Genomic DNA, 13,475 nt, shown 5'->3' with positions numbered 1-13,475 from the left:
ATTTCTCCACATCTTTCTTGAAATGCGGTGCCCAGAACTGGACACAATACTCCAGTTGAGGCCTAACCAGCACAGAGTAGAGAGGAAGAATGACTTCTCGTGTCTTGCTCACAACACACCTGTTAATACATCCCAGAATCATGTTTGCTTTTTTTGCAACAGCATCACACTGTTGACTCATATTTAGCTTGTGGTCCACTATAACCCATAGATCCCTTTCTGCTGTACTCCTTCCTAGACAGTCTCTTCCCATTCTGTATGTGTGAAACTGATTTTTCCTTCCTAAGTGGAGCACTTTGCATTTGTGTTAAGTGGTGTTTTCTTTTAAATCAGTAAATCAAACTTTTTTGAATTCCACAAAGAAAAGGTTGGATTAAATTTTTTTGAGCAAAAGTTTAGGTCAGTTCGTGTTTTATACTAACCAGCTCTCCTATGTCTATTTCCAAATGCTCATTTGCCTGGCATAGTCTGCTTCACTATTCTATAAGCTTTATTTCAAATCATTATGCAGTCAAAAAATATCAGGGTTTTTTTTTACCTTCCTGTGGAAGGTAAAAGCAAAAACACAGAGGGACACAGTTTTAAATGTAAGTACCCTATTGTGATTACTATTAAAAAGTCTACAATAACTATACAATGGCATCTGAAATAATGCAGTATGGTTCTCATCCAAAACTCACAGAAGTAAAGGGAAGTCTTTTCATTGACTTCAGCAGGCTTTGGATCAGGCCCCATATCTAATTTAGAAAAGAAATACCTGCAATAATGCAGATATAGCTTTGGATAAGGGTTGACTATTTAATGGTGAGCATGGTAAACTGCTACATGTGTGCGTGGGATCTATAGGTCACTTAGTTTGCCCCATAAAACCATGTTAGAATGCAGTATTGTTGAAATATTCAAAGCAACAATTAGAGCATAGTAAAAACTGGCAACTTTAAAAGCAAAATTATAAAGGCAAATCACCATCACTCAAAAATGCAGATGTATGGTGGCTTCATTTGTACACGAGACAACTAGTAGTTCTAACCAAAGACACCTTTGTAAAAGAATCACAGAATAGTAAAGTAGTGGACTGTGAAGTTGAATACATAAGTACATGTCCAATTCACCATTTTCTATATGCAATTTCCTGTTTGTGTTATGGTTTGTATATTTTGCAGCTGCAACTGAAACGCTTGTGTTTGAAATGTTAGCCTAGAAGTCCTAGCAATTGGTTGTGGCTTCAGGATAATAGTAACACATTGTTACTGAAATTATTGGAAAATGTGAAGTATTTCCCATCTAGAATATTTGTTTAACTCTAATATACTGTTTCTCAGGAATTACATGCACTATATAAGATTGAAACTTAGTAAACCCCTCCATAAGATTACATTAAGGGAGAGTTTTGAATGGCAAAGAAAAGATCAGTTATCAAAACTTTTCCCACAGTACACTTAGCAAAATATACTCTATCTAGTATGTTTACTTAGGCTATCATTTTCTGTTGACTAGAAACAGTTATGAGCAATAACTGTTGTAAGGGGACAGCACTGCACTACAAGCTGTTCACACAGTTGGGATGGAATTACAATACTTGTGACCTGCCAGGACCCCCCCCAAAAAATCTCCTCATACTGACACAGCCTGCTAGAGTGTCATACTTTGAAATACTGCCTATGCTAGGCAGTACTTCTGGGACTGACACACAGGTGTTTGTCAATCAACATTTTACAAAGCTGCAACATCTCTCTAACTTTCTGGGGAGGCTCTTTTAGAAATGTTTTAGGACACATGGCTGGATAAAAATGGGACTAATTCATTATTAACCTGTAAGAAGATAATTTATTTAAAAAAACTGATTACCTTGCAAGGATGGGGATCAACACCATAGGTTTCCAAAGAATGTGCTTTCAGTAGTAAATTAAATTCAGCAACAGCTGGGCTCTGTCCACTGAAATTACACAAGGCAAATGTAGCAGCTTAACAAAAACACAAGATAAAAGGTATACTTTGGTTCAGTTCAGTAGGCCATAGTCATCAAAACCAGTCAAAGAAAGAAAAGACCTACTAACACGTACACAATTTAAACCATATAACATTTACAAAGAGGGAACTAGGAGATCTTTCATGTGATTTCTGCTGGTGCTCTGCCCTAATGCCTAATCTTTTCAGATTAAGTTTTGATGCTTTTTGCATACCACCAGGACTCCAGTGATCGGTGCAGTTAATCAGGGTTATCAAGTATCCATCAAATATTTGTTATCTTCTCGTGTACGCACAAGTTGAGTCTTATAATGAAATAAACCTCAGCATCTGTTTTTTCCACACACAACCTCCCAAACTAATTTAAAAGGATTGTCCAGATTAAGATACATTCCTTCCAGCTCAAGGTATTGACAAGGCAATCATATTACACAGACTACTGAGACACATGCCTAATTATAGCAGAGCCTGCTACCACCACCGTAGTTTAAAATCTGTCAGCATTTCCATTATATGCCCTTATTTTAGGGGGAGGTCCATAATCAACCACAAATATTCCCTAAAGCCTAAAACATGGAATGCAAAGTCTCAACCCTGAAGCTAGTGTTACTGGTTTTAACTCCTTCATTGCCAGCTTCCATTATAAATCATTGCAAGATTATTTTTTTAAGATGCTGTGGAATGCCAATACTTTCAAATAGATATATTGGTGATTTGAGAGACAAAGCTCTTTGTGGTATCCTAATATCTAGTTTGTTTTGACCACAGCTGCCCATTGAAGCAAGGACTTCATTGAGCTGCCCATAATGATGGCCAGGTCCCTTTCCTGAAGTGATACAATCAGTTTAGTACCCTGTAAGGCATCAGAGTAGTTCAAATGTTTTTCTCCAATATGAATGATTTTGCATTTACAAAACATTGAACTACATCTGCCATTGTGCTGCCTGCAGTGTTATCCTAGCTTTCTTAAGTCCTCTCTGGCATTCCTCAGTCTCCCTGGGGGTGATTAACCTAAACACCTTTGTCATCTGCAAATTTGGCTATGTCACAGCTCACCCCTCATTTCAAATCATTAGTAAATATATTAATCAACATCAGACCTAGTACACAACCTTGCGGCATCCTGCTGTTATTCTCTTGCCATAATGAAAATTCACATTCGTTTCTCTGCTTTAACTTCAGTCTCTGCCAGTGTTTTATTCAGGAAAGTCTAAGTAAGTTATGTTGATAGTTCTCTTCTAAAAGGCCATAGATGAGAGATCCAGGAACATTTGAGACCATAATGCAGTTGAAATCTTGAACAGGTTTGAGACCCTGCCAGAGTCTCACTGATACTCAATCCTTGTAGATAAACTTCAGATCTCAAATAATAGATGACGCTATGATCTTTATTGATCCCCAAAAGAGAACCGAGAATCCCTGAATCTCCATTAATATCTTCACCACTACTGAACAGCATCACAAGGCTCATTTGGAGGTAATATAATCACATATCATAAACTAAATTGCACTCATAATAAAGCAATACATACTAACCACAAAGCTTTTATGGAAGCTAAAGCTATTGCACTCAAGGAAATTTATGCTAGGAACAATGTTGTCTCCTTAAACAAACACTTGTGTGACCTCACTGATGAGAGAAGTTAGTCACTTGGCACTGTCTACTCCAGTTCTGGTGAGCTAACCGATACAGAAGCAGAGTGCATGGCAGGCTGGAGCGAACATTTCAATCAGCTACTAAACACACGCCAATATTCTTTGGAGCCTGATATTAAGGCCACTGCTGAAATGACCTGTTCTGCATAAAATGAACCTGGGGAATTCGCTATCGACAAAATACACAGAGATATCAGTAACGCTATGGGAAATAAGGTGGCAGGAATCTGTGGAATTCCTGCAGAACCATTAAAAAGCACCAAACCAACTATTATTTGCAGTTGCAGGCACTGACAATATCATCTGGAGAACAGAGTCAGTCCCATCCAACTGGCAAAAAGGCACTATTTTACTGCTTTGGAAATGTAAAGGCCACAAACAAGACTGTTGTGACTACTGCAGCATTACTCTTCTATCCATCCCAAGGAAAGTTTGTTTCTGTCTTATTGGCCTGACCCTTGGATATCTTCAGAAAAAGAAGACCATAACAAGTTGGCTTCATCCCCAGCCATTCCACAACAGAGCAAATCTTCACAGTGTGCCAGCTTATTGAGAAGGCATGAAAATTCAAGCATCCAATTCACATTGCATTTGTTATTTCAAGACCGCTTTTCATTATTAACATGGAATTGCTTTGACTGATCTTGAAACTCACAGGCTTCCTTGACAAACTCTGTAGAATGTTCCATCTGTTATATGACGACTCCTCAAGCTGCATTCTTGAAAATGGGAAAATAACTGCCTTCTTCCGAATTACATCAGGTGTTCGACAAGGATGCATTGCATCCCCAGAACTCTTCAATGTGGTCAAAGACTACGTACTTGACCAGACACTAAGTAAATGTATTTTAGGCATACCCTTTGATAAGAACCTTACCAACACTGATTTTCCCACTGGCATAGTGCTAGTTGTTGAACTAGTGGATTAGCTGGCTGTGGCATTTAAAGCCCTGGAAAGCTCAGTGGAGAGCTCAGACTGAAAATTAATTGGAGGAAAACCAAAAGTCTTCCAGTTCGTGATTTTGAACATGCTATGGGCTCTAGCATCTTCGTGGGCAACCATCTAGTCAAGATTGTCAGTGATTTAATCTACCTCATCTCTATTGTCAATAACATGGTCAGCAACAAGAAAGCACTTGAAGCTCACACTACAAAATTATCATAAGTAACAGAGTACCTCATCAAGAACATCTTTCACAAATCAAAAACCTTGATAAGCAGAGAGATGAAGCTAAGGATATATAATGCTTTGATGGTCAATATGTGATGTGTGGCTGATCACTATCAAGACTATAAAGAGGTTGGACACCACTCAGATGAAGTATCTACAAATGATCAAAAACATCAAACAGTAGGAATTCAAGTTGAATGAAGAGAGCTTCTTCCTAACTAGACAGATCATGCTCTCTCTCAAATGGATGCCCAACACTCTCTAAAGTGGTATGGTCATCTATTCTGCCTGAGCTTCCCTGTGAGAAGTATCTTTGACTTTGACCCAATGAAAGCGGGATGGAAAAGACCCCCCAGAAGTCCTAAAACATGATGGCTGGATGGCATCAACAGACACATATTCCTCATAGCTATCCTACTGCGTAACATGGCAAAAATGGCTCAGGACAGATCATCATGGAGGTACATAACATGTTTGATGACCTCTGTGCTGTCCAAGCAACAGCATGAGAATGAACTAAACCTAAACTTAATAACATGGTTTTATGGGGCAAACTAAGTGACCTATAGATCCCACGCACACATATAGCAGTTTAACATGCTCACCATTAAATAGTCAACCCTTATCCAAAGCTATATCTGCATTATTGCAGGTATTTCTTTTCTAAATTTAGATACGGGGCCTGATCCAAAGCCCGCTGAAGTCAATGAAAAGACTTCCCTTTACTTCAGTGAGTTTTGGATGAGAACCATACTATACTAGCGAATTAGATGAGGGGTGTGTAAATAGAAACTCAGAACCCTTAGATGGGACAAAATATTTGCGGTCCAATCTCTTACTAGTGGGTGTTATTGTAGCTGGGGTCTGCCAAATAGCTTTAGCAAGTTCCATAATGGCCCCATTAATTGGTAGGGCTATTTTGGAGAAGATCGTAGTTTGCAGGATATCGGTGAGTTCATGGTGTGTTTCAGATACCTCCTTCAGGGTAATCTTGAGCTCTTCTGCTACTCTCTGAGACAACTCTTGAAAGTGAGAGAGCTCATCAATAGCGGGACGTGGTGGGGGCACCGTGGCATCTTGTGGTGTTATCACTATAGAAGAGGTGTGCGGGGCAGTGTCCTCTGTAGGGGTGGCTGCCACTTCGAGTCTTATCTGGGTTTCAATGTAAGCAGGCAATGGGGAGGGTCTGACAACTTTCCTCCGGGCAGCCCGCGGAAGACCTGAGTTCAAAGGCGTTCAAAGAAGGCAGACTAAAGAAGAAATGTTATTGGACAAATGACCGCCTCCTTTAAAATTGGACAAGACAAAGCCCTTAGTCTGAGGTTCACCTGCTGAAGGGATCTGCTCACAACTTCTTGACAGGAAAAATCTCTCACTTCAAATAGACTCATCTGCCTATGTATTGAGACCAACACAGCTACCACAACACTGCAAACAATCATCTGCCTATGTCAATCAGGATTGAAATGGAAGCCCATTCATCCAGACTGATGCTTATGTTTTGTGTGTTTTTTTTTTTTTTTTTTTTTTTTTTTAAACATTCCATAGATTTACAATAGTCATTTAAATACATGTTGAAGATATTGAGGCTTTTACTGACCTCTGAAAAGTGCAAAGTGAATTGTGGTTGATGTTTGTTCCCCCAAATGCAGTTTATACTAGAATGGGCATGTTAAGTAAAATGATCGTAAGAATGTAAATTCATTCTCTATCAGACATTTCTGATAACTGTCTGGTATTACTATGGCAACACAGGCTGGGCAGTAGCTATATAGCTTGGATACCTCTAATGACAACAATAGAAAGAATTTTCAGTGTTAAAGGGAAAGATCTTTACATTGATCTAGTTCTTTTCATCCCCAATGATACAAACATGCTTTACAAACAAAATGATACACAGACTAAATACAAAGATCACGTCATTCACCACTGAAATCCAGCCATCTCTAAATATGAGCCACTTGTTTCAACAGCTTTCAGATTTAACAAAACAACAAAATAAACCACTATCAAAATAGCCGTTTTTATAAGATATGCCAACGTTAAGCATAGAAATGTCTGGGACTATTGGAGTTAGGGGTATCTGCCCTGCAAAATCAGGATGAGTGTACACAATAATATTTAGTAGTAAAGTAACAGCCAGTTGAAATTACAGGAATAAGTCAGACAGGCAGAATGAAATTTTGGTAATTAATACATTTTATTAGATAAATTATGAAAACAATCAAAAGCTATATGAATATATTTAAACTGACTGTACTGAAATGTTTTCCATATTAAGATGGTCCTTCTAATACCTCAAAGTCATTCTTCTTCTTAAAAGAAAGATACCCCACAATCATCACTGATTTCTTTTATTTGGCCTCAACCAGATTGAAAAAAATTTAACTGTAATAAATCATCTTAAAAGGTACAACTTTGCATATTAGTCTAAACAGAGGTGCAATATATTCAAAAGTTTATCTTAATAGTTATTACCTACTTTCCCTAAACAATAACCATTTTTATTACAAATATTTGCATTGTAAAATGATAAATAAAAAATAGTATTTTTCAATTCAGCTCATACAAATACTGTAGTGCAATCTCTATCATGAAAGTGCAACTTACAAATGTAGATATTTTTTGTTACATAACTGCACTCAAAAACAATATAAAACTTTAGAGCCTACAAGTCCACTCAGTCCTATTTCTTGTTCAGCCAATTGCTAAGACAAACAAGTTTGTTTACATTTATGGGAGATAATGCTGCTCGCTTCTTATTTACGATGTCTTTCAGTGAGAACAGGCAGTTGCATGGCACTTTTGTAGCCGGCACTGCAAAGTATTTACATGCCAACTGTGTTCCCTGTAAGCTGTGCGCTTGGGTGGCCACCCAGGAGAGATTCAAGCAGAGCGTGCACATCAGGTGTCCCTCCCCCCGCTGCTTTGCAGCCACGTTACTCTGTCTTGCAGCTACAAAGCAGGGGGGGAGGGTGCTGATGTCAGTGTGTTTCTCTCCCCCTGCACCCCATCTCCGCAGAGCAGGGGAGAGGGGACACAGCCTGGTTCAGAAGGACTCAGAACTGCTGCTGCAGTCTGAGGTCTGAATGGTAAGAGATGGAGTGCCTTTCTTAAAGAGACAGCACACTGCTTCGAGATTTCCCCAGCAACCAGCTCACACAGTCTGTCTCTCCCCCCTCCCCGTGTACCCCATCTCCGCAGAGCAGGGGAGGGGAGACAACAGGGCTCAGGACAGAGCAGGAGAGCTTTCAGTGAGTGCCTTAAAGAGACAACACACAGCATCTCAGAAACTTCCCCAGCAGCCAGAACATACAGTGTCTCTGTGTCACATACACAGTCCCTTTCACGCTCACTTCCCAACACATACTTGTATCACTTGTATACTTTCTTGGTACTTCCTAAAATGCACATATATTCTCTTTAATGTTATTCTTTCAAAGTGTGTTATTTTCATGTTTTGATTGGTCTATGCATTTCATAATTTGTATTTCTCTTACACTTAAATTTAATTCTTTGAGTAGTGAGTTCTAAAATGCCTAACCTGTTCTGGCTGGAGAAATTATCCCTACAGTAACTTTTTAAATATATATATCTAGGTTTTTTGTTTCTACTGGTGGCGCACATCCACACTTACCTCGGTGCATATAAAATTTATTCCACACATGGATGAAAAATATTGGAGGGAACATTGCATGCCAGATATGCTAAACATTCATATGCCCCTTCATGCTTCAGCCACCATACCAGAGGACATGCTTCTATGCTGCTGGTGCTCATTAAAAAAATAATGCATTAATTAAATTTGTGACTGAACTTCTCGGAAGGAGAATTATAGGTCTCCTGCTCTGTTTTACCCGCATTCTGCCATACTTCATGCCATCCTATACTTCATGTTATATCAGTCTTGGATGGTGACCCAGCACATGTTGTTCGTTTTAAGAACACTTTCACTGCAGATTTCACAAAATGCAAAGATGATATCAATGTGAGATTTCTAAAGATCGCTACAACACTTGACCCAAGGTTTAAAAATCTGAAGTGCCTTCCAAAATCTGAGAGGGATGAGGTGAGGAGAATGTTTTCAGAAGTCTTAAAAAAGCAACACGCTGATGTGGAAACTACAGAACCCGAAACACCAAAAAAGAAAATCAACCTTCTGCTGGTGGCATCTGACTCAGATGATGAAAATGAACATGCGTCAGTACACACTGCTTTGGATAGTTATCGAGCAGAACCATGGTGGTCGAAGCATGAAGGGACATACGAACCTTTACCGCATCTGGCACGTAAATATCTTGCGACACCAGCTACAACAGTGCCATGCAACGCCTGTTTTCACTTTCAGGTGACATTGTAAACAAGAAGAGGGCAACATTATCTCTTGCAAACTTGTTTGTTTGAGCAATTGGCTGAACAAGCAGGACTGAGTGAACTTGCAGGCTCTAAAATTTTACATTGTTTTATTTTTGAATGCAGTTATTTTTTGTATATAATTCTACATTTGTAAATTCAACTTTCCTGATAAAGAGATTATACTACAGTACTTGTATTAGGTGAATTGAAAAATAATATTTATTTTGTTTTTTACAGTGCAAATATTTGTAATAAAAAATAAATATAAAGTGAGTGTTATACACTTTGTATTCTGTGTTGTAATTGAAATCAATATATTTGAAAATGTAGAAAACATCCAAAATATTTAAGTAATTGGTATTCTTATTAACAGCACGATTAATCGCGATTAATTTTTTTAAAATCATGATTCATTTTTTTTAATCACTTGACAGCCTTAATTAAAAGGTTACCAGAATTTTTTAACATGGGCAGAACCAATGTCCTTTTCCCTACTAGCCTTATTCCCTCAAGTGGCTGGGCCAGTTTGGCTGAAGTTCTCCAAAATAAATGCAGTCTTAGGCAGACACTCAGCATGGAAAATTTGAGCCCAAATGGTTAAAGTCTGGCACAAATATAAGATTCTGTTTTCAGTTGCTTTAACAAGAATTGTTAAGCAACAGTGCTACAAGGCCTGCCTATGAAATATAGATATATATTAACTAAGGGCTTGTCTACACTGGCAATTTACAGCACTGCAAATTTCTCGCTCAGGGGTGTGAAAAAATACCCCCCTGAGCGCAGCAAGTTTCAGTGCTGTAAAGTGCCAGTGTAAACAGTGCCCCAGCACTGGGAGCCGCACTCCCAGCACTGGTAGCTATGCCCCTCGTGGAGGTGGGTTTTTTAGAGCACTGGGAGAGCTCTCTCCCAGCGCTGCGCCTCGAACACACAAGGCATGTTAAAGCGCTGCCGCAGCTGTTTCTCCCTTATAACATCTGGCATATTGTACTGTGTTAAATGCCAGGGCTGCTTGTTGAAGGCAATATTGGAATTATAAACAATGTTGATATTTGTACATAAAAATAATGAAAGTAATAAAAATAATTATTAAATGACACTTGGATATGTCTCATAATACATAATTTGTGAACTTTGACTGTTATCCACATACCATATCTGAGCTGAGAGAAATGGCTTGATCTTGCAAACCTCATGAGTAGTCTTGCTTCATGCATAAGCAATGCCTGCTTACTTGAGTAAGGATTTGCAGAATCAAGTCCTTAGGATGTAAACTTGGAGACAATTTTATCACATTGTACAAGTACAGCATTTAATAAAAAATAATCTTTCCATGGTTATTTTTATTCCATTTCAGCAGCATATATAATAGGACTTTACACAGGTACATTAAATTACTCAATTGTGTTTAACAAAAAATAATCCTCTGTTGAAAACAGAGCACTGCAATTATGATTCATTAAAATATTGTTAGATTTATAAACATGATACTATTTCTCCTTTCCGGCCCTGATTCAAGAAGATATCCTTATTCAAGACAGCACTTAAACATGTACTCAAAGTTAAGCATTTCCTTACATGCTGTACTGAACAGGGCATGGACTTAAGCACATTTAAGTGCTTTCCTGAATCAGAAATGGCTATATGCATTTATTGGCACTGCTCCTCCTGCTATATTCCCTCCCTCTGCAGTGCAGCCAGCCCCACAAGTTGTCCTTTTGCTTTATTGGTTTATCAGTCATAAGTTGCTCCTAAGGGCAGAGACCTCATCTTCCAATTGTCAATTTGTATATTTCTACTACTGGAAAGGGTGTGTATCTCTATGATGCTATATCAATAATAAATAGCTGGAGCTGAGCTCTGGTAAAGTTTGATTGCAGTGATTCCAAACCCTAATGGTATAGCAATTTTAATTACAAAAAGCTATGTTACAGCTAGGTTTTAGTTGCACAAAAATAGGCAATAATTTCTTAGTTGAGTTTCTCTTTGCAATCTTAAATCTGCCCCTTTTGTGAATATGTGATTAAAAGATCCTACTGTAATATATCATGTACAATCTGCAAAATTTTACTCACACTGGGGTGAGGGTTTTTTGTTGTTTTTTTTAATTGTTACTGGTATAAAAATATTATTCATGTTGTCACTTATCAACCATCATTGTAAAGGGCACCGTGAAGGCAAAAACAAGCTCTGGAGAGGGAGAAGCCAGAAATCCAAAAGGCTTTGAAACAAAAAGCAAGTGGGGGAGGTTTATCTTTTTAAAACTAAGTGCAATGTTAGCCTGACATTAATGGTAGGAGCTCCAGTTTTAAGAGGGACAGAAAGATGTTTTTTCTATGCAAAATGTTCATCCTCTTCAGATTCTTTTTCAAGCAACAGCAAATTATACTCTGGCGCATTCATGTCCCGAGGCTCACCAAGCCTGGTTGGTACAAGTCCAGGAGGATCAGAAGTCACATTTATCAGTATCTCTGCTCCCCATCACTCTGCCAGTCCGGGCAAAATTTAGAGTTAGGGCTCAATCCTCCAAGAAGCTGAGCACTGTCAATTCCCATATACTTTAGCAGGAGTTGAGGATACTTAAAACCTTGCATGGGTGCTCAGAATCCTACAGGATCAAACCCTAAGAGGTAGTCCTGAGTCCTTTAAGTCACAAGGCTCCTAAGGGTCATCCTGTTTGCTTCTCCTCAGCCATGTAAGGTGCATGCTCAGAAATATGACAGGGCTCCATATTCAAGTCAGACAGCTGGAGATCAAACAACTTTGATTTATTTAAAGAACTATTTGCTATGTCCCGCTAATGCCTAATACATCTTAAATCTAGCAACATCTACTTTGCTTCTAGCATCCAGTTACAAAAACTGCTCCTTCTCATAGGTATGCTGGATTTCTAAAGAGCCTTTATTTGTGATGACATGAAAACCAGGATATCTGTTATGAGGTCTGGCCTTCATTTAGCCTCTGGTAAGGTTTGATTCGATTGTTACAGTACCCCTCCCCTACTTTACTGAGGTGGACAACCATTAATTAAAATTCACAAAACAATTAATCACAGCTCTATAAAGCTGTTGTGTCTCTGCCTGTCACAATCTCTGTATCAGATTCAATTTGTGCAGTCAGGTTCAAAGAATGGTCACATGAAAGGTCACAATTTGATAAAAACCTAACAATGTTTTCACTACCACATAAAGAGAGAGAGAGAGAGAAGCAGCACATCGTACATCTGTTCTAATTAATTAGAACAAACCTTCTCATTGAGTCACTAAGTCGTTTGTAGCTGTCACTGTGCACTATCAGCTACTTCCCAGGCATTTCCTTCATTGTTTTCATATTACCATCAGGAGACAAATACTTCCGTCATGCACTGGGATAGAAGAAAAAAGATGTGCCCAGTTAATGGGCCATGAGAATAATGATATGGGATTCAGTGAGGAAGCAGATTATTCCAAGCTACAGGGGCCTGAATGATGGAACAACATTCTGCAAAAGTGAGAAATCTTGATTTGTATTAACTCACTTAGACTTGCATTAAAAATACAGAGGCTGATTCACTTTCACCAGTGGAAATCAAGAATGCTCCTCTGAAGTCAGTAGAGCAACACAGATTAAAATCAGTGAGAACAGAATCAGGCCCAAAGGCCTGCCCTTTACATCAACAAATACATCACTCAAATGCCTTGGTAACCTATTCTCAGATTTTTTTAAAGCACTGGCTGATCGACAAACTCCTGATTCACTGGTTATCTGCCTATTCTTCTTATCGGAGGAAAAATCAGGAATCTGAATTTTATAACACCTCTCAAGTGAAAGACATGCTAATAAAATACATCAACAATATATAAAAACTGATAAGATTAATGCTTTTTCTGATTATTTGTCATAGTATACAAGTTTTCGTTCTGCCATTACTGAGAATGTGATGACATCACAAAAACAGAATGTTGCACTTTCCCAATTACAATCAACTTTCAACATATTCTTGATATCCACTACACTAGGGTTACCATACGTCCGGTTTTTCCCGGACATGTTCGGCTTTTCGGCAATCAAACCCCCATCCGGGGGGAATTGCCGGCCGGGCACTTCCTCTCCCGCGTCTGCTCTGCTCCTCCCCTGACTCTTCAGCTCTGTTTAAGAGCCGAGCTGCCTGACCGCTATGGGCTTCAGGCAGCCCCCTTGCCTCCGGACCCCAGCCACCGGCGGGAACTTCCCCTCCCAGGCTCCGGCGGCGCGGGGTCCGGAGCCATGGGGGCTGCCCGAAGCCGGTAGCGCTCGGGCAGCTCGGCTCTTAAACAGAGCCGAAGAGTCAGGGGAGGAGCAGCTGCCG

The 13,475-nt window shown here is 39.2% G+C and overlaps 1 protein-coding gene across 2 annotated transcripts in view; it reads right to left on the bottom strand.

Annotated features, from left to right (window-relative positions):
* FRMD3 (FERM domain containing 3) overlaps window positions 1-13,475 on the bottom strand; it is a 216,525-nt gene that overhangs the window by 54,518 nt on the left and 148,532 nt on the right. For both annotated transcript variants that reach the window (XM_034773457.1, XM_034773458.1), the window contains exon 7: window positions 1,849-1,936. In XM_034773457.1, coding sequence (XP_034629348.1) covers window positions 1,849-1,936 — 88 coding nt within the window. The remainder of the gene's footprint in view (window positions 1-1,848; window positions 1,937-13,475) is intronic.

The sequence above is a fragment of the Trachemys scripta genome, chromosome 6 (genome assembly GCF_013100865.1).
Source record: "Trachemys scripta elegans isolate TJP31775 chromosome 6, CAS_Tse_1.0, whole genome shotgun sequence".
Taxonomy (NCBI): domain Eukaryota; kingdom Metazoa; phylum Chordata; order Testudines; family Emydidae; genus Trachemys; species Trachemys scripta.
The sequence above is the reverse complement of the archived record's forward strand: the minus strand, read 5'-3'. Positions and strand labels throughout refer to the sequence as shown.